The sequence below is a fragment of the Fringilla coelebs genome (assembly GCF_963513975.1).
Source record: "Fringilla coelebs genome assembly, chromosome: 18".
NCBI lineage: Eukaryota > Metazoa > Chordata > Aves > Passeriformes > Fringillidae > Fringilla > Fringilla coelebs.
The window spans coordinates 15,300,625-15,327,360 of NC_140044.1; the positions used below are offsets into that span (position 1 = coordinate 15,300,625).

Sequence of the window (26,736 nt, forward strand, 5' to 3'; positions counted from 1 at the left end):
AAAAAACCACAATGGTGATGATATTTTTGACACAGTTCCAACTCAAAGCAGATTCATGCAGGCATGCTAATGCACTCCGGGGTTTTAAACACCACTAAATCCAACTAGTGTCAAGAACAGTTGAGCTGCAATTTTAAATAAACAGAGTTTATCTTGTTCGAATAACCAGGAGATAAGTAAAGAAATCACGTAGACCAGAGCCTGGCCCAGATCATGTCTGATTTGCACCAGTTCTCTGCTTCAGTAAGTCAGTCTAGAGATAAACACTTAAGCTACTTGGCATAGCTGGAGGGGTAAATATGTATCACCTGTTTGTCCTGGTTTAAAGGAAGGGGGAGAACGGAAAAAGAGGGGAAAAAAAGAAACTTAATTAAAAAGAAAATTGAGAAATGACTTTCTTATAAACGACACAAAAGAGCTCAGTGGGTGGCTGCAGAGCTGGCAGCACTAGACAGGATCTCCAGAACAAAAAAAAACCCAGGAAATCCGCAGTGTCACTTCTCCCCACAATTGATTTAAAATGAGCTTATTCCTTGCACTCGGTCTATGAGGAAGAAGCAGCTTCCTGGCTATGATAGGGGGAAACACAGTTATTAATAGCATCACAATGAGCAAGTATCAGAAGTTATGTTGCAGCCCTGGAAGATCTTGGCTGGTTCATGAAAATATGTGTTGCCATGGCAGAAATTGCTATACATGGTAACAGTGAACAGTGGGGTGAGAACAATACACTTCTTGATTTGGTGCCCAAAACAAGTTCCTTTTGTTTTCTCCCACCAAAACCCACACATTTATTAGCTTGTGTCAATCCAAAACTGAGCTTTTCACTTTCAACAGTTGCAAGGATGATTGCAAAAAAGAGACAAATTCAGGAAGACATTAAAGTAGGCACCACTCTCTGTCCTTCTGCAATGGCATGGTTGATGGATTGGGGCAGAAACTAGACCACATTCAACTTCACTTTTTATTTGCTATCCATCTAGACAGTTCATCCGCCAAACACTATGTACCCAATACATAGTTATTTGCTAACATAAGAGCAAATAACTGAAGAGGCACTTAAAGCAAGGTCTCTTCCAAGACGGGATGACCTGACATTCAATATCCAACATGGCAGTAGATCACGATGCTGTGCTATTCTGTCCTTTGCTTTCCTCTTTGCAGTTCCCAGCCTCCTCTTCCCTTCTGCAGCACTGCCAAGCACTGAGCACACACAGAGTGCTGATACTTTCCTGAACCATCTGTTACCCTCAACTCATTCCTGAACTGTAGTGCTCAGGATTTCTTCCCTTGTTTGCTTTTTACCAGCCACTACTTTTGTCCCCATTTCTAGATCAGGTACAAATACAGTTAGCAGCAGAGACCCCAGCCTGGCTCCCCCAGGACTTCCCTCCTCTGTGAAGTCTGACCATCTACTCCTCATCTTTGCAACCCAATCTTTTAACCATTTATCCACCCATGATGGACTTTTCCTTAATACCCTGTGCTGAAACATTTCAGTGAGGTCCACTAGACCACTCCATGATCACCCCTGCCATGTACTTGGAAACACATTCCAAGTACCTGTGGAGTCATGTAGCTCAGTTTTGGTCTCCAAAAGCCATATTGGCTCTTCCCCCACATGTCACGCCCATTTATGTTCCCACTTAATACTGGTTTCTGTATTCTAAACTTTGAAGTCTAAGACACGCACCTTTGGTAAAACCAAATGCCCCTTCCATTCTGCCTACAGGTGAGACACTCCAAGAGGTTTGTTAAGCAAAACATGTAAGCCTGGTCATGTCCTTTCTCCATATTCTCCCTCATTGCTCAAGAACCCACACATGTATTAGAGATGTTAAAGGCAGATGGCTGGCTGTTCTTCCTAGTAACTATTTCACCCTGTCTATAAGTTTACCCAAATACTTTTTCAATCTGATGATGCCTTTTGCATTTGCGACCCCCAAGAACACTGAAATCAGAAGTTCATCACAGATTGGTTTATAGCAGATAGGAGGAAGGCCATTTATTTTACACAATCTCCTTTAGGTTTCACCAAGTGCACATAGTTCTAGGGCCACAAGACTTGGTAGAAAAAAATCCAACTTATCCACAGAAAGAGGAAACATTGTCCCCAACTTTTAATAGGGTACAAAGGAGGACCCTGGGAACTACCAGCCTCTTACCCTCACCCCCATGCCTGGGAAGGTGATGAAACAGACCCTCCAGGAAGCTCTACTAAGGACATGGAGGTGATTCAGGACACCCAGCATGACTTTACCAAGGACAAGTCCTCCCTGACCAACCCAGTGGCCTTGCACAATGGCATAGCTCAGTAGACAAGGGAGGGGACAGAGATGTCATTTATATGGACTTCTGTAAAGCCTTTGACACAGATCCCCACAACATCCTTCTCTCTAAATTGGAGAGAGATGAAGCTGATGAGTGGACTGTTAGATGGATAAGAAAGTGGCTGGGCAGTCACAACCAGAGAGTAGTGGTCAATGGCTCAGAGTCCCAATGGATATTAGTGACAAGTGGGGTCCCTCAGGGGTCCATATTGGGACCAGCATTGTTTAATATCTTCATTAGTACATGAAGGGAACAAGTGTACCCTCAGCAGGCTTGCAGATGACACACCTGAAGGACAGGGCCATCCAGAGGGACCTGGACAAGTGAGAAGTGGCCCATGGGAATCTCCTGAGGTTTAACAAGCCAGATGCTGGTGCTGCATCTGGGCTGGGTAGCAGTCCCAGCACTGATCCAGACCGGGGCAGGAACAGATCCAGAGCACACCTGATGAGAAGGGTTTGGGGTGCTGATGGATGAGAGGCTGCACACGCCCGGCCGTGTGTGCTGCCACCCAGAAACCAACCATGTCCTGGGCTGCACCAAAAGAAGTGTGGGCAGCAGGTCAAGGGAGGGGATTCTGCCCCACAGTCCCCTCAGGTGAGGCCCCACCTGCAGTGCTGCATCCAGCTCTGGAGGCCTCAGTGCCAGACAGACACGAACCTGGTGGAGCCAGTCCAGAGGAGGCCACCAGGTTGATCAGGGGGATGGAGCACCTCTCTTTGCAGGAAAGGCTGAGAGAATTGGGTTTCTTCAGCCTGGAAGATAGAAGGCTTAGGGGTGACATAATTGCAGCCTTCCAGTTCCTAAGGGAGCTTACAAGAAAGATGGACAGGGACTTTTTACAAGAGCATGTAGTGACAGGACAAAGAGGAATAGATTCAAACTGAGAGTACGTTTAGATTAGATACTTCTTTGCTGTGAGGGTGGTGAGGCACTGGAATGGGTTTGCCCAGAATAATCATGGATGCCCGTCCCCTGAGTTGTTCAAGGCCAGGCTGAATGGAGCTCTGATCAACCTGGCCTAGTGAAAGACCTCCCAGTACATGGCAGGGAGTTGAAAGTAGGTAATCTTTAAGATCCCTTCCAACCCAAACCATTCTCTGATTTTATTACCTTCGTGACTTAACATACCTTGATCTTGCTATGCAAGACTTTTCCAAACCAAGCAATCACAAATTTTCTGCTCTCTCCTCATAAGGCAGCTCCTCTATCCTTTAGTAATTTTAATCATCTTCACTACAGTCTCTCTAACACCACTGTCGTTCTCACAATGCAGAAATCAGAACAGTATGCAATCTCCAAGACATGAACAAAGTGTTAAAGAGGGTGAAATTGATGCCCTCTGCTTCGGTATAAACTCCCTTGCTGATGGCGACCAAAACTGACTGGTTTCTTTGGCAAACATTACAGACAGAACTAATGATTTCAGAGAACTGTCAATGACTCCTAGCTCCTTCTCAAGCTATACCCACTAGTCCCAGGCTGAGTATCAAACAGGTCCAATACAGGTAATTTTTCCCTGTTCACCATGTTTTCCTACATTGAAGCTTATCTGTCACATATCAGTCCACTTTGTCAGTTCTGTGAGGTTCTTATGGATTTCCTCATCTTCAGTGAGCTCCTCAACCCACTGAAGAAACTGAGGATCCTCTGCAAACCTGGGAATGTCACTGCACCCCTCTATATCTGAGGTTACCCATGAGATGCAAAACACTCCCAGCACCAGTTTCTCAGCCTTGCTGCTGACTTTCTCAGGCTGAAAAATGACCAGTAACCCCTAAACTTTGTAGTCTATGCTTTCACCAGCTCTTTGTCCATAACAAGACCCTTCCTCCATGCCCATGGTGACTCTTTCTTCAAAGCCTTTGGCAGAGAAACTTGCCAAAGGCCGTCTGAAAACACAGACACACGAAGCCTAGTGATCCTGCCCTTAGCATGCTCATCACCTCCAGCAGGTCCATGAAGCAGAGGCAGGGTTTGCCTCTACAATAGCCCTTCTAACACTGGTCCAAGCAGCTGTGCTTGGCCATGCCTTCAGCAAACTTGCTCTTCATTGCAGAGACTTAGGCACAGGAGTCAGACCCAACAGTCCATGGAACCATGAATACTCCTTACAGCCCTTCCCTAGCAGTGCACCTGGACAAATATTAGGGCCACTTCTCTACTTTCCTCAAGACTCTCAACTTTAAAAATGCTATTGCATTTGCCACCACCAATTTATGTGATAACAAGGCCACTTTAGCAGCAGGATACACATGAAAGTATCTCAGCAATTTCAGATTTAAGATCCTTTGGCACTCTTGAGTAAATGCTACCTGTTCCTTAGTTTCTTATCAGTTCCTCTTTTGCTCTAAAGCTATTTCTACTGATGTTCAATGCGACACAACTTCTCCTTATACAACAGTTCTTCTTATAGCAAGCTTGAAGTGTGCAAAGCTCCTCCACAGGAGTCAAGATGGCCAAAAATGGTTTAGATTTTTTTGTGATAGCTTTATCTTCTGTGTCTCTCACACTTTGATTTCTTCTGCTGGCAGTTTCCAAAAAGCTTCAATGCATTTGAAAGTTAATCATATTTGGCAAATTCACTCCTCAGAAGTCTTAATCTGGCCCACCTTATTTTGATTTTACATGTAATCTGCTGAAATAGGTTTTTTGGTAAGCGTGCTTCTCACTCCACTGTCCTTCTTTCCCCTGCAAATTTCCCTTTTTTTGTGTCTTTCTTTAAAAGGCCAAACAAAAAAGTCTGATCTGTTCTTGGTGGAGGTACCCATTCCTTCTGAGCTGGTAATATAACCACTAAATATTTTCTATGCCACCTCTGTTCTGATCAGCTCCTCTTTAGCCAAGGAACAGATCTCAGGTTTCTTACAAGATAGCAGACAGCCTCTTTTTAGCACACTTAGGAGTAAACACCAGCTCTGGGGCGAGGCAGACAAGTCTCATTTATTTTATTTTTATGCTGCCAGTCATAAAGATCCCATCATAACCCCAGGCTTCGCATTATTATGACCATTCAAGCACATACGTACTGAGTTTTCACAGGTAACTGCACAGTTTCACAGGTAAATTCACAGTTTCCAGATGCCCAAAACTAGATGTTTTTCCAGCTGGAAACATGTTACACAAACAAAGCACCTCCAGAGGCACCCACCAGGTGAGAGGTAGAGGGGTCAAGGCTTCTCCTTCCCAGGACGCATACAGGATGACATCAAAGGGCAGAAAAGATTCCAGGAGAGCAGCGCCCTGCAACAGCATTTCCCTTCCAAGGAACTGCCACAGCTTGGACCTTCTCCCATGTCTATTTTCAGCACTGCTGGGCGCAGAGCTGTAGCCAAGGTTGAAGCCAGCAGGACCTTGGCAGGAGACGTACAAGAGACAAAAACTAGGCCCAATGGCTAACAAACTGCAAAACAAGTTTAGTCAGCAACAGATTTTAATCTAAAAAATAAAAGCATCATGGATCAATTATTGCCTGAAGCATAGTAAAAGTGAGGATTACATCTCTCAACTACTCATTCCTTTTCTCATCTTCTCTCACAGCTTAGCAAGGTGTGAAGTTGAAAGACGAAGCCAAATACTGTCCTGCATCTTGAGCAGCACGGAGAGCTCTGCTACAACAGAGCTGTGCCCAAGAAGGGGCTGGCTGAACATCCCCTGTAGCAGCACACAGTTTTCACAGTAAGCCATCCCAATACTGCTTTCTGTCCATGGGCCCACTAACTGCCAGTCCTAATAAAAGCCCGCACTTCCCAGAGAGCCAATGTAGCAATCCAAGCTCTAGTACAGACACATTTCACTGTTAAAGCTCTTCATGTCAGAGTTCACATTTGCCTTTCCCAGGGGAAACAGCCACACCATTCAGGAGAGTTTACGGCTACAGATCTATACGCAAAGCAGTACAGATCAAGAGGCAGACCCAAAATGGTAATTTCTGGTGAAAACTGTTAATTCATCTAAAGTCCTTCAAATCTCTGCAGTCTGTAAAAGCTCTGGGTTTAAGCCAGGTCCAGCTGGAATTTGAAGGGCAAGAAAGCTGCACTGCTGGCAGTTCCATGACAAATTTGTCTGTTCTCCGACCACCTGCATGCTCTTGCTTGAAAAAATAACTACTGTTGCAAACAGCCAAGGCTTGAGCAAAGCAGCAGGAATTAACTGCATGCCCTCCTCTGCCTGCACCAAGGGCCCACCACAAGCAGGTCCTGGAGGCCCAACTCCACTTTGCAGTTGGTGCCATGTGCCCGGGCAAGACCAGAGTAACAGAGCTGTCTGTGCCAGCTGCAGTGGCTATTTTATTTCTCATCCAGAGTACAAGATGTACCTTGTATCAGGAGACATCCTAAAATAGAAAACTTTGCTCCTCCCCAATGAGACTCCACAGCAGCTCAAAATCAACACCTCTGGAGCTCAGCTCACCATTCGAGCCATCCAGGCCAAAGCCCAACTACTAGAAGATACTAATTTTTGCATTTCCAGCTGAACTCTGGGTACTTTCACTAAGCCATTTGGTGATCACCATGCTATTCACTCTTTCCCATCTGAAGTCTTTGCTTCCTGCTCCAGGGAGAGTGGGATGCACAAAATAGCCCAAGGTGAAACTTCCCTGTAGCCCCACAGCAAGTACAACTTCACTGAACACCATGTACCCAAAAAGCTTTTCTCCAAGTACAGACAACTCTCACAGCTCAGCAGCAGCTTTGCTTAAAGAGAAAACAGTGAGTGATTTCATCTTTCTAAAGAGAAAATAGTGAGTGATTTCATCCCTCCAAGACCAAATAAAGTTTAAGCATAAAAGTGCTCAGCTATTAGAGCACTGGATGGCAGAGGGGGAGGCGTCATCGGACATGGAGAGGCCACCTTCCTAGGGAAGGGTTATGGGGAGCCGGAAAGGCTGAAATCACTGACATGCCCCTCACTGCCAAACTCATACAGCCTTTCCAGTTTCAAGAACAAGATCAACCCAAAGAAGTGTCACCACTAAAGGAAGTTCTGCCCACAGTATCTCTCTGCCAGCCTTCCTCTTATAGCAGAGTTTAGAATTCAAGGCCAAAGTCACTTCAACAGCATTCAAAGCTGGCTCAACAGACCATGGAGAGGGAACAGGATGATAACATCATGGCACAATGGCACACTAAAATCAGAGTGGACGATTCAGTGATGTGTTCTCCATGACCCCCTCCCACTCCTTCCCCATCCCCAGCACTTATCACATGAGGCCTGTATAGCTCCTCAAATCCTTCACAGGGAAAACTCAGCCTGCTAACTAACAGCAGATGGTTTTCTCTTGCTTTAGTGAACTCAACCACTCTGGTAACAGGACTCAGAACCAGAAAAAAAAAAAAAGGTAAGGTGGCAGTGCACAGCTTCACCTTCACCTCCAGGTCATCACTGTCTTTTCAAATTTTTTCTGCTTATTGCCATCCCAAAACAGACTTCTACTTTGGAAGTCTCTAGAATCTTAAACCTGTGTTTTAGACTAATTTCAAACTACAGCTTTAGTGAATTTAGGCTGGATTGTCATACCACCATCAGGCATTTCCTCAGCAGCTTCTAAGCCCTCTGAACAAAAAGGCGCATATTTGCATTTCACGATTATTTTCAAAGATTTTAAAATTAATTTAATGAAAATTAGAGTAGATTACTTCGGGGGAAAGCTTCCTAAGGAGTTTCCAAGCCAACACTGCAGGCCATTTGCAGGCCATTTGTACTCAGGACTGCAAATGAGAGCCCAAGGGCAGCACCAACTCAAGCACAAAGCTGCCCTCTAAGCCCCAATGCTACTTCCTTCACACTCTGTTTACTGGGCTGATTAAATACAACTCAGCCATATCCCACCCAGACTATTCACTGTATTACGTGGGCATAAATTGCTAAGATAATACACCTCCACATTACGGCACACTAAGCTTCTGTCTTCAGGACTACATTAAATGCTTCTCCTGCTGGCTCCACTCCAGGCTCTGCACCTCAGCTCACAGCCATTTCCCCATCTCTCTTTGCTTCTTTGCTTCACTTCATGTTGATCGGTGATGATCAAGAATACATAAAACAGCTGGAGCTTCTCTTCTCACCCTAGCTTAGAGCAACACTTGGAAGGTCTAATAAAAAAATCCCAAGCATAACTACTGGATCTAGGGAGCCAAGAAGAGCTAAACAATGTGGTTGATGCACAGCTGGACAGCTGTAGATATCAAAGGACTATCAAAGAACTACAATGTACATAAGCAAGAAATGGGTACAGGACCAGAAGATGACCAAATATGGCATTTATCACTTTACAGCAAACTGACCATGTTGAAACTAACAGCTGAGCCTTGGGGTTACTATTTAAACACCTATATGGAAGACTCAGTGCCTAGATTACAATGGGACCACCCGCAGTTTACTCCACGTCTGGAAACAGCCCTGCACTTGACATTTCCCACATGGCACCAACAGCATGTGGAGACCAGCCCAGAGCGGGTAAGACCACGTGACGGGGTACAACTGTGCCAGCAGATGAGCAGGGGAGTGAGAAGCAGCTGGTGGAGCAGGTGAGATGCCCAGGACCAGCAGGCAGGTTGGAATTCCAACAGTATGTGAGTCAGCCACTCCAGCCAGTGCAGAGGAACCTTTCCAAGCAAGACTATACAGCACAGCTCATGCACTGCATTCCCTGGGCCTGTATTTAATTATTCAGCTAGAAAGTCTCCTGTAAGTTTTTCTCTGACTTTCCTTTGTGACTGAAAATATTTTACACCAATTCATATTTTATACCTTCTAACCTAAGCCCTGGCTGCTTGTCCACAACATATTGCACTCCCTCAGAGTCAGAAAAACCCAAGACAGCTGAACTCCATGTGGTTAAAGGGGATTTGCTGAGCTCAGTCTCAGCTCATCAGGCAACATTGTGCAGGGATTTTCTTGGTATCACTAGTGATGGAGACAGTAAGCCTCTTTGTTTATTTTTTCCCAGATGAATGACACAAGCAAAGCAAACAGAAAATACCAGACCTACAGAACAAAGAGGCTATCTGGGCTACAGGGCACCTGGCCCTGGGCCACAAGTTCATGATATCCATGATGACAAAAAATCCCACTACATTTGAGTCTTTTCTGCCTCAGTAACAGGTTTCCAGGCAAAAAGCAGCAACCTTGTTTGCCCAGGTAGGAAACAGCCCCATATGTCACAGCAAAGTGCCTTATGGCAGTGTCCCACAGCTGCGAACACACACAAGTGAACCCAGCACAGGTTTGTGTCGGGAACCCTTCCTGCTTGGCTTGTTTGGTTTTGGTAGATCATAAACCCTGCAGCTAAGAAAAAGGTTGGTTTAGAGAGGCCCAGGACTGCTCTGCTTCAAGTTGAGACAGGAACACACAGGAAATCTGGGGAGCACAGGGTGCTCCCTCTTCATCTTCGCTTCATCTGTGTCAAAACACTTGCCACTGAGGAAGGCAAAGCGCAGCAACAGCTTGGTTCAGGGAGCTTGGCACAAGCAGAATACGTGAGGGGTAAGAAAATACACCCTCCTTAGAGAACTAGACTTCTGTTTGCCTCTGGTGGTTGATGAAGATGTCAGCAAATAATTTTCATTAAGACCTTTTTTTTTCAGAAGTTCTAGCACTTTGCAGCATAGAGCCCCTGCTGGAATTTCATACAAGACCCAAAGCACAAAGAGACAAAAGAGCCTGAAAAAAAAAAATAAACTCAGCATCTCCAGCACTTTAATCTGTCAGTGTGTTTTTTTCAGGAAGAATTTTCTAAAGCTGATATTGTCTACCTCAAGCCTCTTCTTTTTGCCTGAAGCATGTAACCGGGAGGCCATGTCTCCTTGTCATGCCAACGCTCATCTGGGAATCACAGAGTCCTTTCCCTCTCCCATGCTTTGCTGCAAGCAAACAATCTGGATATCCAGCACCCTCATTTTAAGTTTTCCAAATATCTCTTGGTTGTGTGAGTTGCATAACCAAAAAATGGCAGCTGACAACACACAGAGAAAAAAAGCTTGGGAGAGTAGCTGGAAGACAGTTGACACCAGCTACACTGGAATTTACTGGGCTACACTCAACTGGAAATATAAAACACTTAATCCTTACAGCAGTAACCTCAAACTCACGGAACAGTAATTAGGATGAGAGAATATATGCCAAATAACGGTACTTCCATTATCCCATGAGACAAAGACCAAGCACAAAAGAATTTTCTCTTGACCTACAGTGTCTCTTCCAGATGTATGAACCAAACAGACCTCATGGCTGCTGCTTTAGTTAATACTTTCCTGCCACTCCAAGAACTGACTGCTTTAAGAAACTATCCAAAGCAGATTACTCTTCCTCATGAAAAGCATAAACCCCATCAAACAGACAGCTTGCTTCAATGGATACTCATGACAGAGCTACTAAAAAGCATAAGAAATTATTTGTTCATTAAAGCTGTCTTTCCTACACAGGAACAGCCTTCCTTGGTGAAGGCAGGAATAAACATTCAATATGTAATAATGACAGCAGAACTCAGGAACCTCCTATGAATCCAGTTAAAACCAAATCCCAGTGCCTGGTCTGGAATTTCTTTTTATTACAGATAAGAGGCACTTCCTGAACTATTTGAATCTGCCTGGGGGACTTTTTATAGAAACACAAGTGCATACATGTCACAAGGCACAAATAATTGCACTCCACTTGGGAAGGACTGATGGAGCCTAAATGGAACATTTCAATTTCTGACCTATTTGCTGAAAGCTTGCAAGCATCTCCTCCTAATTGCATCATCCACTGAGAAAGCCATCTGGGGAGTACAGCAGGAACAGAAACACTGGAAAAGGAGACTACAAGGAGGAGGAGACACTCCTTTCCTTTGAACTTCTGATTAGTTTCCATCAAAAGACTGATCTGTCTGAAGGCGTTTCCCAAAAACCAGGCTTTATCTGCTTAGGCAAACACTGGAAGGTTTGACTGCCCCTTAGGAGCTAGCTCCGGGCCATGCTGGGCCTGCTGATGGAAGCACCTTAAAAGGTTTTGGCAGTGATGGTAAACAGGACAACCACCATGTCCTCTACAGCCCCGATTTTGCTTCTGCCAGAAGAGCTACTGGAGGAAAACAAACCCCTGGCTTCACTTGAGGCCAGTCACCTCTAAAACATTTCATTCCAAGGAAACTTCCCTGGTAAGCTTACCAGCTCAGCAGCATGTTTAGAGGAGTGGTGACAACAGGAGCAAGCATATCGCAGAGGTCAGGCTTGCTGATAACTTCTCCCACCTTCACTTATTTCCACTGATTTTGCAGAGCTAACAGAGACTTTTGCTATCCCAGTTTATTTACTGCCAAGTGAACCACCAGCCCATCCAAGAAAAGGCTCATTCAGCAGACAAGAGTGGGATGACCTTGCTGAGGGGCATGGGCTTGTCCTGCAGTCAAAGTTAGCTACAGAGAGTATGTTTATTCATGGCCTTATTTAAGCCAGCTAAGAAGAGGCAGAACCAGAACAGGGCACATGGACCCAGTTAGAGGATGTGGAGGGCTCTGCAAGGCACAACAGTGAGAGGCTTGGATGACCTACCAAAACTAGAAGACCCCTCTGCTGCAATGTCACAGCTGAGTTCAGACACACAGAGCCCATCAGCAGCTCCAGGGCAGGGTGATAAAGTGCCAAAATTTTCATCGCTCCTAAATTAAAGTTGCTAAAAAACACAGAAACTGGTATCCATGCAAACTCAAAGCCTGAATTAACTAAAAACAACAAACTATGCTAAAATGACTCAAGATTCAATAACAAAATTTAGAGTCCTCATTGTAATCACAACAAAACACATTAATCCCTTACATTTTGTATAAATCAAATTAAAACAGCCAACCAGAACAGCAGGTTTCCTGCTGAACAAGCACACTTAGTACCATTCCCAGTCCTTCCACCCAGCTAACATGACTTCGGCAACCTCAGTACTTCTGGGTAGGCTGGAAAATCTCCCTTCACACCCATTCTGAGGCTGTTTAATTCCAACAGCCAAAAACATGCTGCTAAAACAGCAAGTCCAAACTTAAAAGTTTTCTTCTCCATAAGTAAAATGGCAACCCAAGTAGTATTATTACTAAAGCATTTACCCATCAGGAAATACAGATATGACATATATGACTTCCAAAAAAGGGTAAAGGAATATTTATTAAATGGCACTGCCAGCGGAAAAAAACCAAGCCACCCTCATGGGCCAAAGACTCCTACAGCTGTTTATGCTTTCTTACCTTAAACTACAGAAATAATTCCATTAAAGCTAACTTTATGTATCTTAAAGCTCTTCCCACAGTCCCTCAACAATGCTAATAATTCTTCTTCCAAGGCTCTCAGGGGAAAAATCCCTTGGTCCCTGATTTACAAAACTTTACCAGTTTGTTATCAGGCAGCTACCCCAATCCTGTGAAGGCAGCTCCAAAAGAATGGCAAAATGTATTTTAAAAATGCGTCAAAGCTCAGACACCAATACAAGGAAATCCACAAGATGTTCTTACCCCATAGGCAGCTCACTACAGGAATTCCAGGCTTTCCTTTAATCTTTGTACCACACATTATATTTTTCTAGAAATCAAGTAAGGCAGTTGAATGGGAGGCACTTTTTTTGTGTCCCTAAAGCAGAGCATCACTCGGTAAGCCCTGTTCTGCATGGCATATTACGCATGCATGTCTCCCATGAGGATTTCTGCTGCAAATCCAGCCAGGGTCAGGCTGAAGGCAGACTTTTGCATCCCAAGGATGACCGCAAAATTCTCTCAATTACAAAATGCACCAGACGTGTGGACTGAGATCTCACTGCAGCTTATGTTTGCCCAGCTGAGGCCAAGATATCTGTTTCAGGTAGGCAAACCTGTTGTGAATACAGAAGGCATGTGAACTATCTGAACTAAATTGTGGCTTCTAAATCTGCATCCCTGTAATCCACTGTCATTTCAGCATCTCTCCACATTGCCTCCTTCCAACTGATAGGAAGAGTTGTCTCGTCAACCCAGCAAAAACCAAATTCAAAAGCACTAAAGAGAAAGCAAGGGATACACAGGTAAAACACAGTGAAATCCAGCACAAGAAGCTCCGTACTCATCTGCACCAGCTAGTGGAATAATAGCCTCAAATCTACACAATTTTGTCAGGCTTTAGAGTTTACCCTAAAAGGAGGAATCTACAACCTCAATTTCCAAGCACCTTTGGCTGTCACAAGCCCAGAGGCCAGAAGCAGCTGCTGTGAGGTGCTGCTCCTGGCAAGATGAGAGAATGCTGCTGGGCTCATCATTTTGCTCAGTCTGAACTCTGGTATTTTAGGGCCACCTTCAAAGGGATTTACTATCCCTTCCCAAGATGCTCCTTACAGACTAACTCAAACCCTGGTCTGCTGCAGGAGATGCAGAAGGAAAAAGAAATAAAATAACTTCAAGTGCAAGAGAAACAAATTATTCCAAACACCTTGCATCACCAATGAGGCACTGAGCAAAAGGCCAGTGCAGCTCTCCCCCAGCCAACGAGAACATGAGAAGCCAGCTGAAATCTGGTACCCCTGGAGAGAGTCGCACTGCAGGAATTTTAAATCGGTCAAGTATTTAACCTAGAATGAAAAAAAACCACCGGCAAAACAGCACAACTGCAACTGGCATCAGCAACAGCAAGGACAGTGCCTCTGCCAGGCTCTGCATGTTCCTCCTGGCAGAACCAAACTTAATTTACCCACTTCTGGCCGACGATCCAGGCGCAGAGGGACCAGGAAGAGTTCTCCTTCAATGGGGTTATTCACTGGAGTCGTAAAATCCGCCTGCGATTGTCGGAAGCCGGATGCAGCCTGGGAAACTGGCCTGGCTACCTGGCCCTCCATTTTCACTGCCAACAGGTGATCCTGTCTCCCTACCCACTTCTAGGAGAGGACAAAACCCTCTCCTGGCCACAGTGCAACAGCCACACCCCATAGTATTTTCACTGTCATTCTGTAAAAGCGCTTATTTTTTAAGCGAAAGAGAGAAAGCTACGGCGGCACCCAGCCCAGCGCCAGCGAGCCCGGGCCGGAACGGGCACAAAACCATGGTGTGCTCCCGACGAGCCACGCGTCTTCGGAGGTGCGAGGGCACCCGACAGAGTCCGGCCGCAGCCTTCGGGAAGGCGCCGGGGCCAGGCAGGAGGGAGGACTCCGACTCAGGGCTGGGCCGGCTCCACTCAGTCGAGCTCATGGCCGCCCGCCTTGCTCGGAGGCCGCAAATAGCCCAGTCCCAGCCCCAGGCGGAGGCCCCGGCGGGAGCCAGAACAGTGCGAGAGAGTCCCCCCACAGACAGCCCAGCGCGGCGGGAGGCGGCCCGGGACCACCGCCCCGCACGAGTCTGACCGTTCGGCACGGCACGGCACGGCTCCGCTCGGCTGCATTTCACCTGCTCCGTCGGCTTGCCCGGCCCCGCGTCCACCGAGCCGGGAGTTGCTCCCGGCCCCGGCCCAGGCCCAGGCCCACTGCCCTGGGGAGCGGCAACGCCTGTCTCCCCTCTCCCGCCGCTCAACAGGTGCGCGGCGGCCGCACTCACCTCTCCGCCATGGCCGCTCTGCCCGCGAGCGGGGCAGGATGTGAAACCCGATCCCGGCCCCGCCCGTGGGTGGTGCGGCCCGACCCGGGACCCCCGGCCGCTCCCCGGGTCCCTCTGCCGGGGGCTGGTGTGCTGGGACAGGACGGGACGGGACGGGGCGGGGCGAGGCGGAACGGGGCGGGACTGCGAGGTCGGCGTTAGTGGTGGAGCCGCGGGTCGAGGGCAGCCCCTGGCGGCGGGTGCGGTCGCTACGGAACCCGACCTAGTCCGCCGAGCCCTGCCGTCCTGAACCTCCGGCCCGAGGAGTAGAAACGAGGAGAGTGGAAGCGGAGCCGGGACATCAGTTTTGGAGCCGCTGAAGCCTTATTTGAGCTACAGGTCAATGGCAAAAGTCAGTTGTCGTGACCTCTTCTGTGAGGAAAACCGTGGTCAAGCAGATCACATCCTCTTCTCGCCTCGGGGATCTTTTGGCAGCGCTGTAGTTGCGGGCCCCAGATACGGCCTGTGCGCGCCGCTGGATCACAGCTGCCCCGGTGAACCGAGTTCTCCCGACGCTGCTTCCTGCTGCCCTGGGCACATGAGTCTTTATTGGTTCTGCTCTGCCCTCTGGTACTCCCGACATCCTGCAAGAGCGTGGATAGAAAGCGGGAGGGGGACTTGAACTAGTGTGGAGCATTGACAGAGGAAAGTTCCTTTGCCAATGCTGGATGTTGAGCTGTCTCTGCTTCCAGGTGGGAGGGTACAGACATCTGGGTCTGCCTGAGCTGTAAGGCTGCCGTTTTCTGGGTTTGCCCAGATGTTTTCTCTTTTTTTTTTTTTTTTTTTCCCCAGCAGCTTTGTGTTGGCAGATTTTGCAGACTTTTTGTTTCTTCTCTATCCTGAGCACATAGTAGACTGATCAAAGCTGTGCAGGAATATCAGGTGTGTCTCCAGCAGATGCACAGATCCACCAGTGGCGTACAAACAGCTTAGGTTCAGAGACCTCATGAACAAGTAGGGCCCTGCTCCTCGGCCAACATGAGTACTCTGAATAAACAGGCCATGCTCTAAAGGTCAACCCTGCTAGATCAGCTTCTGTCAGCCACTGCTTTGGGGTATGTCATTTGGTATGGTGGCACAGAACAACTCCTGTATATCAGTAATTGCTGCAATGTGCCACTGTTCCCAAGGAATCTCTTACTGTCCTGTTATTCCAGAATAGAAACAATCCCATGTGGATTCAAATCCTAGGGGTTGAGCTGCCCAAATTCCTCAGACCCTATAACTAGGGGTGTAAGACTTGACAGATAGTTGGTGGATTTTGCCTCTAACAGAGTGGTTTGGGGCTCATGTTGCACCAGGGAGCAAATGTCTGCTATGGTAAGAAATTAGTCTGTTTAGCTTATTAATGACCCCATGCAAGCCAATGGTCAGGGTCCCACCCAGAGCAACACTGCGCTCATTTTCAAATGGCATTTTGGCCCTATTGAGAACTTGAGGGTAACTTAATCTGCAGACATTCCCATGAAATTCCCACTGCATTTTTAAATAGCAAATAGAGACACAGTGAGATCATGGCTGCTGCACTTGTGGGCTGGTCACACAACTGCACTGTGCTTATGGGGGGGGGTGGGGGAAGAGTGTGTCCCTGCAGCCAGGGCCAGTGGCGAGTGGGGCCCCCACAGGGGCTGTGAACCTGCTGGAGATGCCTGAGGTGCTGTGGGAAAGCAGGCAGAAGAAGCTGAGTTCTGTGGACTCAGCTCAGGGACTGAGGCACAGGCTGGCAGGGAAGAAAAGGAGGAGTTGAACCAGGTCTGTGTTGAAAACAAAAATTTGCTGATGTAGCTCTACTATGATAAAATTGGGATCCCTCCTTGTGGAAATGCAGATACTGCTTACCTTTGCCAATACAGGCTCTACCTGTCCTCAGGGAAACAGTAATACTGGGAAAATGCTTATAGCAGCCTGATAGTCTCTGTTCAAGGGCTCCTGTAGACACAGACTTAGTGTGTAAGAATTTTAACAGTTTGATCATAATTTTTCTGCTAGAAAGATCTTTTGAACATGCTGAAAATAGATGCTGGGGACATGGGAGGTTTCAGAAGGCCCATCTTCAGGGCCCCCCAAAATCAGCGACCTGCTACAGTAAGTGGGAAGTTTGCTGCAGGATGGACCAGACAAAATATTTATTTTTTTGCAACCTTCTCATTTTATTTTGCATACTTCAGGGTTTGATGGTAATGTGTAGGGTGTTTTCCACCTACGCCTCTGGCAGCCTTGCTGAAGAACCTAAACATCATCACTGGGCTGCCACAGCTCAAACTCTTGGGATGTTATTCTGGACTAAGAGATCCTGTCTCTCTTCAGGCCAAAATGGGCAAACTGGAGGCTCTCAAGTACACAAAGGACACACTGACATGACATCTCAGGTCAGTCCAACTCATGAGCTGGCAGTTCTGTGCTGACCTGCACAAAGTCACACTGCAGAAAGGCATCAAAATGCAGAGCAAAGAAGCCACCTTGAAGGCAGAACCTCCCCACTAGAGGAGGGTTGCACACCTGCTGACATCAAGGACACTTTTGGGAGCAGAGGTCCCCACTGCTAGAGAAGGAAAGCTGGATGATAGGAGGTTCAATTATCCAGCACAACAGACAGCTCCAAGGCTGAGCCTGGCACGTAGGCGCCAGTGATGCACTAGTGACTCGGGGAGGGGGAGAGTAATCCCAGAGGGGGAAGAAGCTAAAAGAAAAGCTTCTTTTGTGGGAACTTTTTCAGAGACTTTCACAGCTCAGACAGTCAGGGGCTGAGGAAAACTTCTGCCAGTGGCACCTGGTGCAATAACACAAGGCAGTTCTCCTTCAGAGATACAGCTGGGTCACTCTGACACATGCTTTGGAGAGCAAGCCCACTAGTCACAAGGCCTGTTATCAATACACCAAAAGTGGCAGCAGGAGGTGAATGTGAAGTGACTTGAGAGCATAGAAAACACTGCAGTGTCTCTGAGAACAGAGGGTCCTGGCTCTCTTGCTAATAAAAGAAGAAATAGTCTTCATGAATTGTAAGACTGTGAACACCAGACCACTGTAAGATGTGGTAAGAGATCAGTGTTTCCAGACCAAATCATCTCGTTGCTGCCTGTTCTCGGCTGAAGGATATACTGTATAACTGTCACTGCAGAACTGCAAAATGAGGCAACTCCCTGAGATCATGCTTGAATTGTTCCTCAGATACTGCTCCCAAGTGGAAGTAACTGTATTTGGAGTTGTACACCCTTTCATAAAACTGCTTATCTGGTGTTCATACTTGGGCATGTGCTCCCTGTCAGGAAATGGCAGGTGGAGGACCTGACATGAGAAGTCTTCCTCATGTGGGGATGTGGAAGAACCAGTGATGCTAAAGCTATGGAAAGCTTAGGATTGCAGTGCTGCTGTCCTGCTTGTATGTCCCAGGCTGAGAGTTCTGGCAATCCCCGGGCAGATATACAACAGATGTGAGCACAGTCAGCACATTGCCCTAGAGGTTTGGGCCAGCAGGCACTGCTCTTGCTCTGCCTCTGTTAATAAACTGGGTTGCACAGCTTGGAACCAGTCCAGTTCAGCACCAGACCCACAGCAATTGTCTCCATGTACAGCTCCAGTCAGTTCTGACAAACCTTTGTTGAGAGACTGGTGATACTGGGAGTACATGCCTAAAATGCTTGGCAAGGTCTGTGTGGCTAGGCTTACAGCCAGCACTACCCCAGTGCACCTGCAGCCTTTGATCCACCTTCCAGGGCACCACCAATGGTGGGAGGATGAGCTGGGAGATGCTTCACTGAGGACTCCCGCTGCTACTCCTGAGCTGCATTTGAGCTCAGGTCCTCAGCCTTGACCTCACCTCAGTTGTATTCCACTGAAGCCTCATGCCAGGCCCACTCACTGGGTCAGTAGTCACTCAACCCTGGCTGACCCTGGTTACTGACACCAAACTCTCTACTTCTCTTGCATGGTGAGTATGGTGCTGTCGTGCTGTTACCTTGGCTCATCCTGCTCATCTGTCATTCTCTCCTGCCTCCAGCACCCCAAGCCCCCATGGCTGCAAGGGTGGACAGAAGCAGGAGCAACTTGGTGTGCTCTTGTGATGAGGGAGCCAATAATACCACCAAACATTCTGTGAAACCCCTGTGTTAAATAGGTCAAACTACTGCTTAGATACTCCTATGAGTGTTTACATGTGGGCTCACCATGGGGTGCTCTTTGCTGCAGCAAAGATAAAGTGCTGGACTGATTGAGGGGAATGGTTTACTCAGATGAGTGATGAGATCTCTGTCCTTGGAGATTTTCAAGGTTTGGCTATGCAAAGCCATGGTTTATCTGATCTAGTATTAGTGATGGTCTCATTTCAAGCAAGAGTTCAGGCTAATGCTCACCAAAGGTCCCTCCCAACCAATACATCCATAACTCCATATCAGGGAGCTAGAGGTTTGAGCTGGGCTCAAATGCACCATATGTGGTGAATTCTCCAGTACTTCAGGACAGACATCTTGTATCCAGTGTCTCAAAGACCTTATTGTATGGAACCAGGCTGACCTGGTTGCAGGCATTGCTGGCTTAAGTTCTTTGGATTGTGTGCTGTGAGAGTTCTCTCTGGCAAATGGTCTTAGCAAGTATGAGGAAAAGAAAAAAACATCCCTGTTCTTCATTAATCCTGGCTGTTTTGTGAAGATGATGATATTGAATAGCCCAGGACAGTCCTTTGGAAAAGGATAGTTGGAGATATTTGACCATTTGTAAAAATACATGTTTTTAAGCACCGATCAGCAGGTTGTAGTGATGTAAATTTATATAACTAGCCAGGTGTTTTGCAACGGGGCTTTTAAAAAATCGTGTCCTAATTTTTTCTGCTTTACCATCTTTAGCTCCTTTGCAGAGTAAGCAGCAGTGCAATCGCATTACTGCTTGGCAGTGCAGCAGTTGGCTGTAACCCAACCGTGCAGCATGGGACACGGAAACAGATGGAGCAGCAAATGCTCTTTGTTTCCTCTCCTGCTTTTTAAAACAGCTTGTGAGTAAAAACATACAGGGGAGGTTTTTGCCATCTTCCTTGCTACTGTGGCTTCCTGGCTGCTGACAAAGCCATGGCATTATATAGGGGGGGTAACATCTCCCCTCAGCAAAGGAAAGCGGTGTCCTTTGAGAGGAGAGCTGCCAAGAGAGGAAGGGCATTCGATACAATGTCAACATGCCCTTGCATGGGAAGGAAGGGTGCAGTGGATGAAATGGCTGAACTGAGCCGAAGGCCCAACAAGTCCTGCTTCTCTTGTTGCTCTAAGTCCTGATTCTGGTGTTCATCTGAGCTTGGGTGAACCCCATCAGCTCATTAAACTGGCATGGATCAAAAGTGAGTGGTGTTTTGACAGTTAGGAACCTGTGTTGGCCTGATGGATGATCTGGCAAGCACTGGGATGAGAATGAGGAAAGCAGCCACACTCCAGGATGGGCCAGAAGAACACAGGAGGAAGGTGGAGGTGGGATGTCCCTTGTGAATCAGATTGACTCTGCTGTCCAGGATAGTCCTTGTTCCAAGGCTAGACAAGACACAGGAAGGAGGTCCATGCTCCCAGGTAACTTTCTATGAGCCAAACTCTGAGGTTGCTGCAGTGAAGGTCAGGAAAATGTTCCCAGCAAGGTTTGCCTGCCTTACTTCAAAATTCCTGTGGGATGAAAACTCCCCAAAATAAGGTACTTAGGTTCCTGACACCAAATCAGTTACAGGTTCCCAAAGGACTTCTACTGTATAACAGCCTCCCATACTTCTCTGTTTCTGGTAAACTCTGCTGCTCTCAAATATACTTCTGCTAAGGGTCTACTGGTCAAGCTGGGTAGTAGTGCTCTCTGCCCCACAGGCGATGTTATACTCTGGAAAATATGAAACTGTTTCTCCACCAGCAGCCTTGAGCTGGGGGACACCTGCCCAGAGCAGAGGACAATTGCTGAGAGGCCTGTGGCCAGGGCTTATGACACAAGACTGAGCTGGAACTGCCAGTGCACCCAAACAGCAGCATGAGTGGTAGAGACAGAGCTGTGCCACCTCCCTATACCTCCCTGCTCACTCTCCCACTGGGCTGCTTGGCCCATCTGGCTTCTCTGTGGTTGACGTTTGTGCTACACAGCGAAATATTCTAGGTACTTGGCAAGAACTGAGTTTATTGTTTAGCCACAGGCAGAACCTGTAACTCCTCAAGTTAATCCTATAGTCTGATGTTTTTTTTCTCACAAGCCTTGACAAACTAATTGAATCCCCATTTCTATGAGTAAGCTGGAATGCAGGTCCCACAGTCAGGTCTCAAGACATAAAGAAAGATGGGGATTTGTGAGATCACTTTCACCATTTCTGACCATTGCAGAGGCATTTCTGTGGGTAATTCTTCCTGGCCTTGTTGTGTCTGGGATGACTATTCAGACACCTATCTGAAATCCCACCAGGGTGTTTTGCCTAAATTTTCTCAGCTTCATCCCACTATTTCTGTTCTTTTTAACTAACACAAAAAAAAAATTGTTCCATTTTGTTTTTTATAGGTGTCCTCAACTGAAATTTATCCACATTGTTATTTCTTACTGTATCCTTTCAATAAAATAAAACAGATTTAATTTTGTAAAATTCAATCCCTTTTGCTCTCAGGTATTGTCTTGACCTCTGCCTGCATACCACCTGCTTACTAATACACAATGAAAACAGAAATCCTATCATGAGCACTAGAAGTGGGTTATAACTCTTTATCTGTTTTCTTCTCTCATACAGTCGAAGTTTTGAGGACCAGCCATGTTCCTGCTGAACTCAGTGGGAACAGCAGCAAATTCTTTGCTCTGCCACATAACTGAAGGGGGAAGTGAAGTTTTCAAACCTGTTATTGCCAGCATTGCAATGCTCAATGTCCGCCCGTGCTACACTGACTGTGACAGGCAAGCTGGATTCCTCTCAGCATGTATGTATTCAGCTTTTGGCAAACCCCTTTGAAGGCTGTTGTTTGTTAGTTTTTTTAAACATCTTGGAGATCTACTAAGCAGATCAACTCAACCAACAGGTTCTTATATTTTGAGTGCTGTGCACTCAGGCTGGGTGCTGACAGCTTGAACTTGTGCATCTCTGTCCTTGTACCTTGAGGCTGCTCATTGTGAACAGCTGCTGTTAGAGGAGAGAGAATACACTTGGGATTACACAGAGCAGTGTCTCAGGGGCCCACCCCATGCAACCTGCAGGTAGTCCCCCAGAACAGCACATCTGCAGGAGGTCATGGTCAGTCCCACCATGGTGGGGCTGTCTCATGGGTAGCCCAGACTGTTGAGCAGCTCACAGGGATGAGGCAAGTCTGAGATCAACTTGGAAAGTCAGTCTGCAGACTGGGATCAGCATGAGGCCAGTGATGGTGACCAGGGACAGACCCAGCCCATGACAGGTCTGTAGTAACAAGGCAGAGCTCCGGTTAGGTCAGGCCGGCATGCTCCAGGTCAGGGCCATGGCCATGGGCACATTGATGAATAGCATTGTAGACAAGCACACCTCAACACAGCTCAGATGGGGCCTGAGGGTCCAGGGCTGTTGCTGCAGGCCCCCAGCTAGTAATAATTTGCATTGACTCCAAGATTCCAGAAGGCTGATCAATTGCTTTATTACACTATATTATCCTATACTCTACTCTACTCTTTAACAAACTCATCCCCTTCCAGACAGTCTGATACAGCTTTGACCTAATTGGTCAATCAATCAAAACACCATCACCAGTGTCCAATTAAGAAATCAGCCTTTGGTAAACAAATCTCCATAACACATTCCACATGTGCACAACAACAGGTGCAGCAAGTGGCGGTAAGAATTGTTTCTCATTCTTTTCTCTGATCTTCTCACAGCCTTCCCCAGGAAAACGCCTGGGAAAGTTCTGCCTGCTGCTCTCTGTGGAGAGAACTGCCGCCACACAGGGCTGATGTGAACTGGGGCTCCTGGGCAGGGCTGGGGTGCAAGCCCTAAGTGAGGCTGGCCTAAGGGCTTGTTAGTGCTCTTGGGGCCCTGAGAACAACTTCACAGACAGGTGAGATTAACAGCATGAGCATGGCCAGTTGAAATGAAGCCAAAGTTCTGCCTCTCCTAGGTCCCGATCTTCAAGGATGGTTGACAAAGGAAAACCTTTGCCCTTCCCTCACATGCAATTCCTAAGCAAGAAAAAGTGGAGGGGCGTAGATGCTGGCACTACTGCTCGTATTGACATCTCACTAGGCCTTCTGGAAGGTGAAAGAGATTAATCTAGTTCTAAAACTAGAAGAGAAGCTGAGGACAGGCAGGTTGATACGCAGAAGAAGTTCAAATCTCTCCACCACCATTGTCAAGTCCTACAGAAGCAAATTTCCCCCTCATATCAGAGACAGACTAAGATCATTGCGTGCCAAAAAAGCTGGGCTGTCTGGTTGTCACCCAGTCCTTTTCCATGTCTTTAGCAACCTCATGGAGGTCAGTGGGCTGCAGTTGGGATCCATGCAAGGAAACAGAATCTGTTCAAATCTACCTTCTGTAGTTACTGTCAGATTAATTTGATAGATTATAACCTATTCAAGATTTTCTCTGCTGGCACATGGACATGGTCTACATCACCTTCACATTTTGAAGGGTATTTTATCTTTAATTTAATATTTCCATAACCTTATTTTTGGTGCTTTGTAGCCATAGCTTTTTCTTTGTGGTGATACAAGTGTTCTGAGTAATTTTAGAATCTCCATGCTTCTTAGAACCATGTTATCCTTTTGGTTTATTAATTTTTTTAATAACCTCTTGAAGTAGGAATTTCTTTGTTGATGTTGTTCTTTCAATGTCACCAGATTGAATACATTATACTCACTGCTATGCATGACTGTTCTAACAGCCCCTCACACAACTCAGCATTAAACCCAATTGCTTCTTTTATGTTCTCCAACCAGCTGTTCCAAAAATCAAATCTTTGTGATATCTAAGTGTAGTAAGCACATGATGTGCTGATGTGACATTTACTCACTCGGTGTGGGGGTAATTGGAGACTTTTCATAATGATGTTTTCTGCCTTTGTAGCAACTCTGACCTCCTAAATACATTACTGTCACCACCACTGGTTTTACAGTCTGTTCACTGCAATAGTCCTAATTCTCCTTTGCCTATTTAGGATTGAATTTTCCACATATAGGGGTTTAGTTACATCTTGGAAGATTAAAATGGTTTAGGTACATTGATTCTGAAGTTTCTTCAACATCCAGTATTACTCCTCCACATGCTCAAGTCAGTTCTTCCTGCACATCCACAGCCAGCCACTTCAGTGTGCCACCTCTTACCTGCCTTGTACCAGTGTCAAAACTGGGTAGTGCAGTTGTTCTGCCTGCTTTTGTGGTTGTTCAGATTTGTTTCAGAGCACATTGGTGGCTGTTATGAAGCGTCTGCACCTTTTTAGGCCGTATTTCATTTGTTCATCTTCCCATTAGTAATTTCCTACTTCAGTTTTGTCAACTTCCAACCTCATCTTTTAAGTAAGTGAGGGAATGGCCCTACACCCCTCACCCCACTCCCCGATCCTGACCAACGGTGCGAGCAGAGGTCAGTGAGCAGTGAAGGGCGGTCAGCGGGCAGGGGGAAGCGAGCGGTGGACAGCGCGCAGCGCGGGTGGGCGCTGCAGACAGGAGTAGCACAGAGACGGAGCAATGCAGAAGTTGGGTGGCGCAGGCAGCAAAATGCAGCAAGCAGTCCCACATGGTCTAGCGGTTAGGATTCCTGGTTTTCACCCAGGCGGCCCGGGTTCGACTCCCGGTGTGGGAAAGCGTAGCTTTTTCGTTCGCTTTCTTGCCTTTTGCTGTTAATTCTGCGCGATCCCTCCTACCCCTCGCTGCACAGGTAACACAAACTCCCGCTCGCAACCCAAGCGCCTGAGGCGAACGAACTTCTGGCGCTGGTACGGAGCCAGGTTTAGAGTAAGGAACACCAGCGATAAGTCGGCGTTATGTCTCAGCACTGCAGAGCCAGCCTCTCCTCCGGATCAAGCCATCCCACAAAACAGAAAACCTTTTTCAGGAAGTGTGTAACTGAGAGCTTTCCCTCAGCTCCAGAGGTGAATCCAGCCAAGTGCGTAGTGAGCACCCCAACAGCTCTGCAGAGCCGAGCGTCGACAGCTGATGGGCCGGGGCATTGCTGTGATACGCCGGGTGTGGCCACAGGGCTGGACATGCAGCTTGTGCAGATATTTGCTTCTCCAGATCCCTCATTAGCCACCTTCACCCTCTGTGTGAGTACTGTAAGCGTCGGGGGTGCATCCTTTCTCCCACACTGCTTGGGCACCAGCCATGGGCAAGGGGCGTGTTAGTGGAGTAGACAAAAAAACCCACGTCTGTGTAGTCCTTCTAGAGCCGGGCTCCACAGGCAAATGATGACAGAGAAAAGCCGTGGGTAAATCCACCAACATGAGTCTATGCACATACTTCAGCCACAATCACAGCAAGGTGAGGCAACAAGGAACATGGAGGTGGTTAGACCAGACTTGGTGGCTGATTGAAAGCAGAGTGGTAAGGGACAAGCAGCCAGAGTAGTGCACGGGAATACAACAAACCTTGTTTTGTCTGTGAGAAGTCTAGTAATTTTGTTTACAACCAAACAGTACAGAAATTATTACGTTGGAAAAAGCCCTATTATAGTAATGCTTTGTTTTTAATTTTAACCAGATCATTTTGCCTAAATGTTCCAAACTCAACTAGTTGACTACTTGATCTTAGAAAGACTTGGACACTCCGGGCAAGAGCCCAATGATCATTTTCTGCTATTAACATTTCAGGAACTTTGTTAGAAATGACATTAAATGAGACAGTAGTCTGGGATTTTCAGAAAAATTGTAATTTCAGGAGGCAAAGTTTGTTTAGAATTTCTCTTTATGTTTCAGATTTCTATAAGAACAACAACAAAAAAAAAAAAACAACCTAAAATTCCCCAGCAACAATTTATTTCATACTGATTGCAGCAGGAAACTTACTTAATGCTATCTGTCCTACCTTGAACAATTGCCCCAAACCGTATTATTCAACACAAATACAAATGTACCATTCTATGAGCTCTGAGGCAAACAAAGCACCGTTAATGAGACAGCATTGAGCACTGTTAAAGAGGAGCTGTTTTCACAAAACATTTCTTCCCTTCTGAGTTAAGCTTCGAGGCTTCAGCAATCTACAGTGGCTCGGGCCAAAAGCTGCACCAGCAGAGCAGGTCATTGACAGATTTACTTGGGAAGTGAAGTGGCGAAAACATCTACAAGACACTGCTAGCCCATGAAGGGAGGTGTAGTTTCTGACAGAATACGGCCGAACAACTTCGGGCATTGTTAATCTGATCAAACCACATCAAGCCCTCAGCCTAATGGACGAAGATCAGACCACAGACCCTATTTAATCATCACGTCAGAACAATCTTTGGTGAAGAAACACAGTAACTTCATCCTCCTGTCCGCTCCATAACCTAATCCACTTTAGATTCCTGGAAAGCAAGAATCTATGAAAGGCCTCGGCATGGGACCTAAGAATGGCGTTGAAGGATCTGGGACATAGCTCTCCCAGAGCCAGGGAAGGAAGGGGTGCTCCGAACGCACCGGAATCCCACAGGCCAGCAGGCGGTCGCGCCGGGCCCGGGCCATGGACGCACCCGCGGCCCCGTCCGCCCTTCCCTCGGCCCCTCCCGACAGGGCTGCGAGTCCTCGCGAGACCACAAAGGCGCGTGACAAGGCCACATGGCTACCCAAATCTCGCGCGCACTTGAGCCACTGCTTCCGGGCGCGATATCTCGCGAGAGGCGGCGAGCCCGGGCGTGTAAGGGCTTGTTTGGCCGTGCGTCTCGCGAGAGCCCCTGCGCGGTGTGCTGAGCGCCCCCGTGCCGTGCGCGGAGC

At 47.0% G+C, this 26,736-nt stretch overlaps 1 protein-coding gene across 1 annotated transcript in view; it reads right to left on the minus strand.

Moving 5' to 3' along the window:
- Positions 1–14,945, minus strand: part of LOC311160830 (rho GTPase-activating protein 39-like) — a 55,203-nt gene extending 40,258 nt beyond the window's left edge. The window contains exon 1 of the mRNA XM_084217928.1: positions 14,846–14,945. Within this exon, the coding sequence (XP_084074054.1) occupies positions 14,846–14,856 (11 nt within the window). The 5' untranslated portion in view covers positions 14,857–14,945. The remainder of the gene's footprint in view (positions 1–14,845) is intronic.
- Between the last annotated feature and the right edge of the window lie 11,791 nt (positions 14,946–26,736).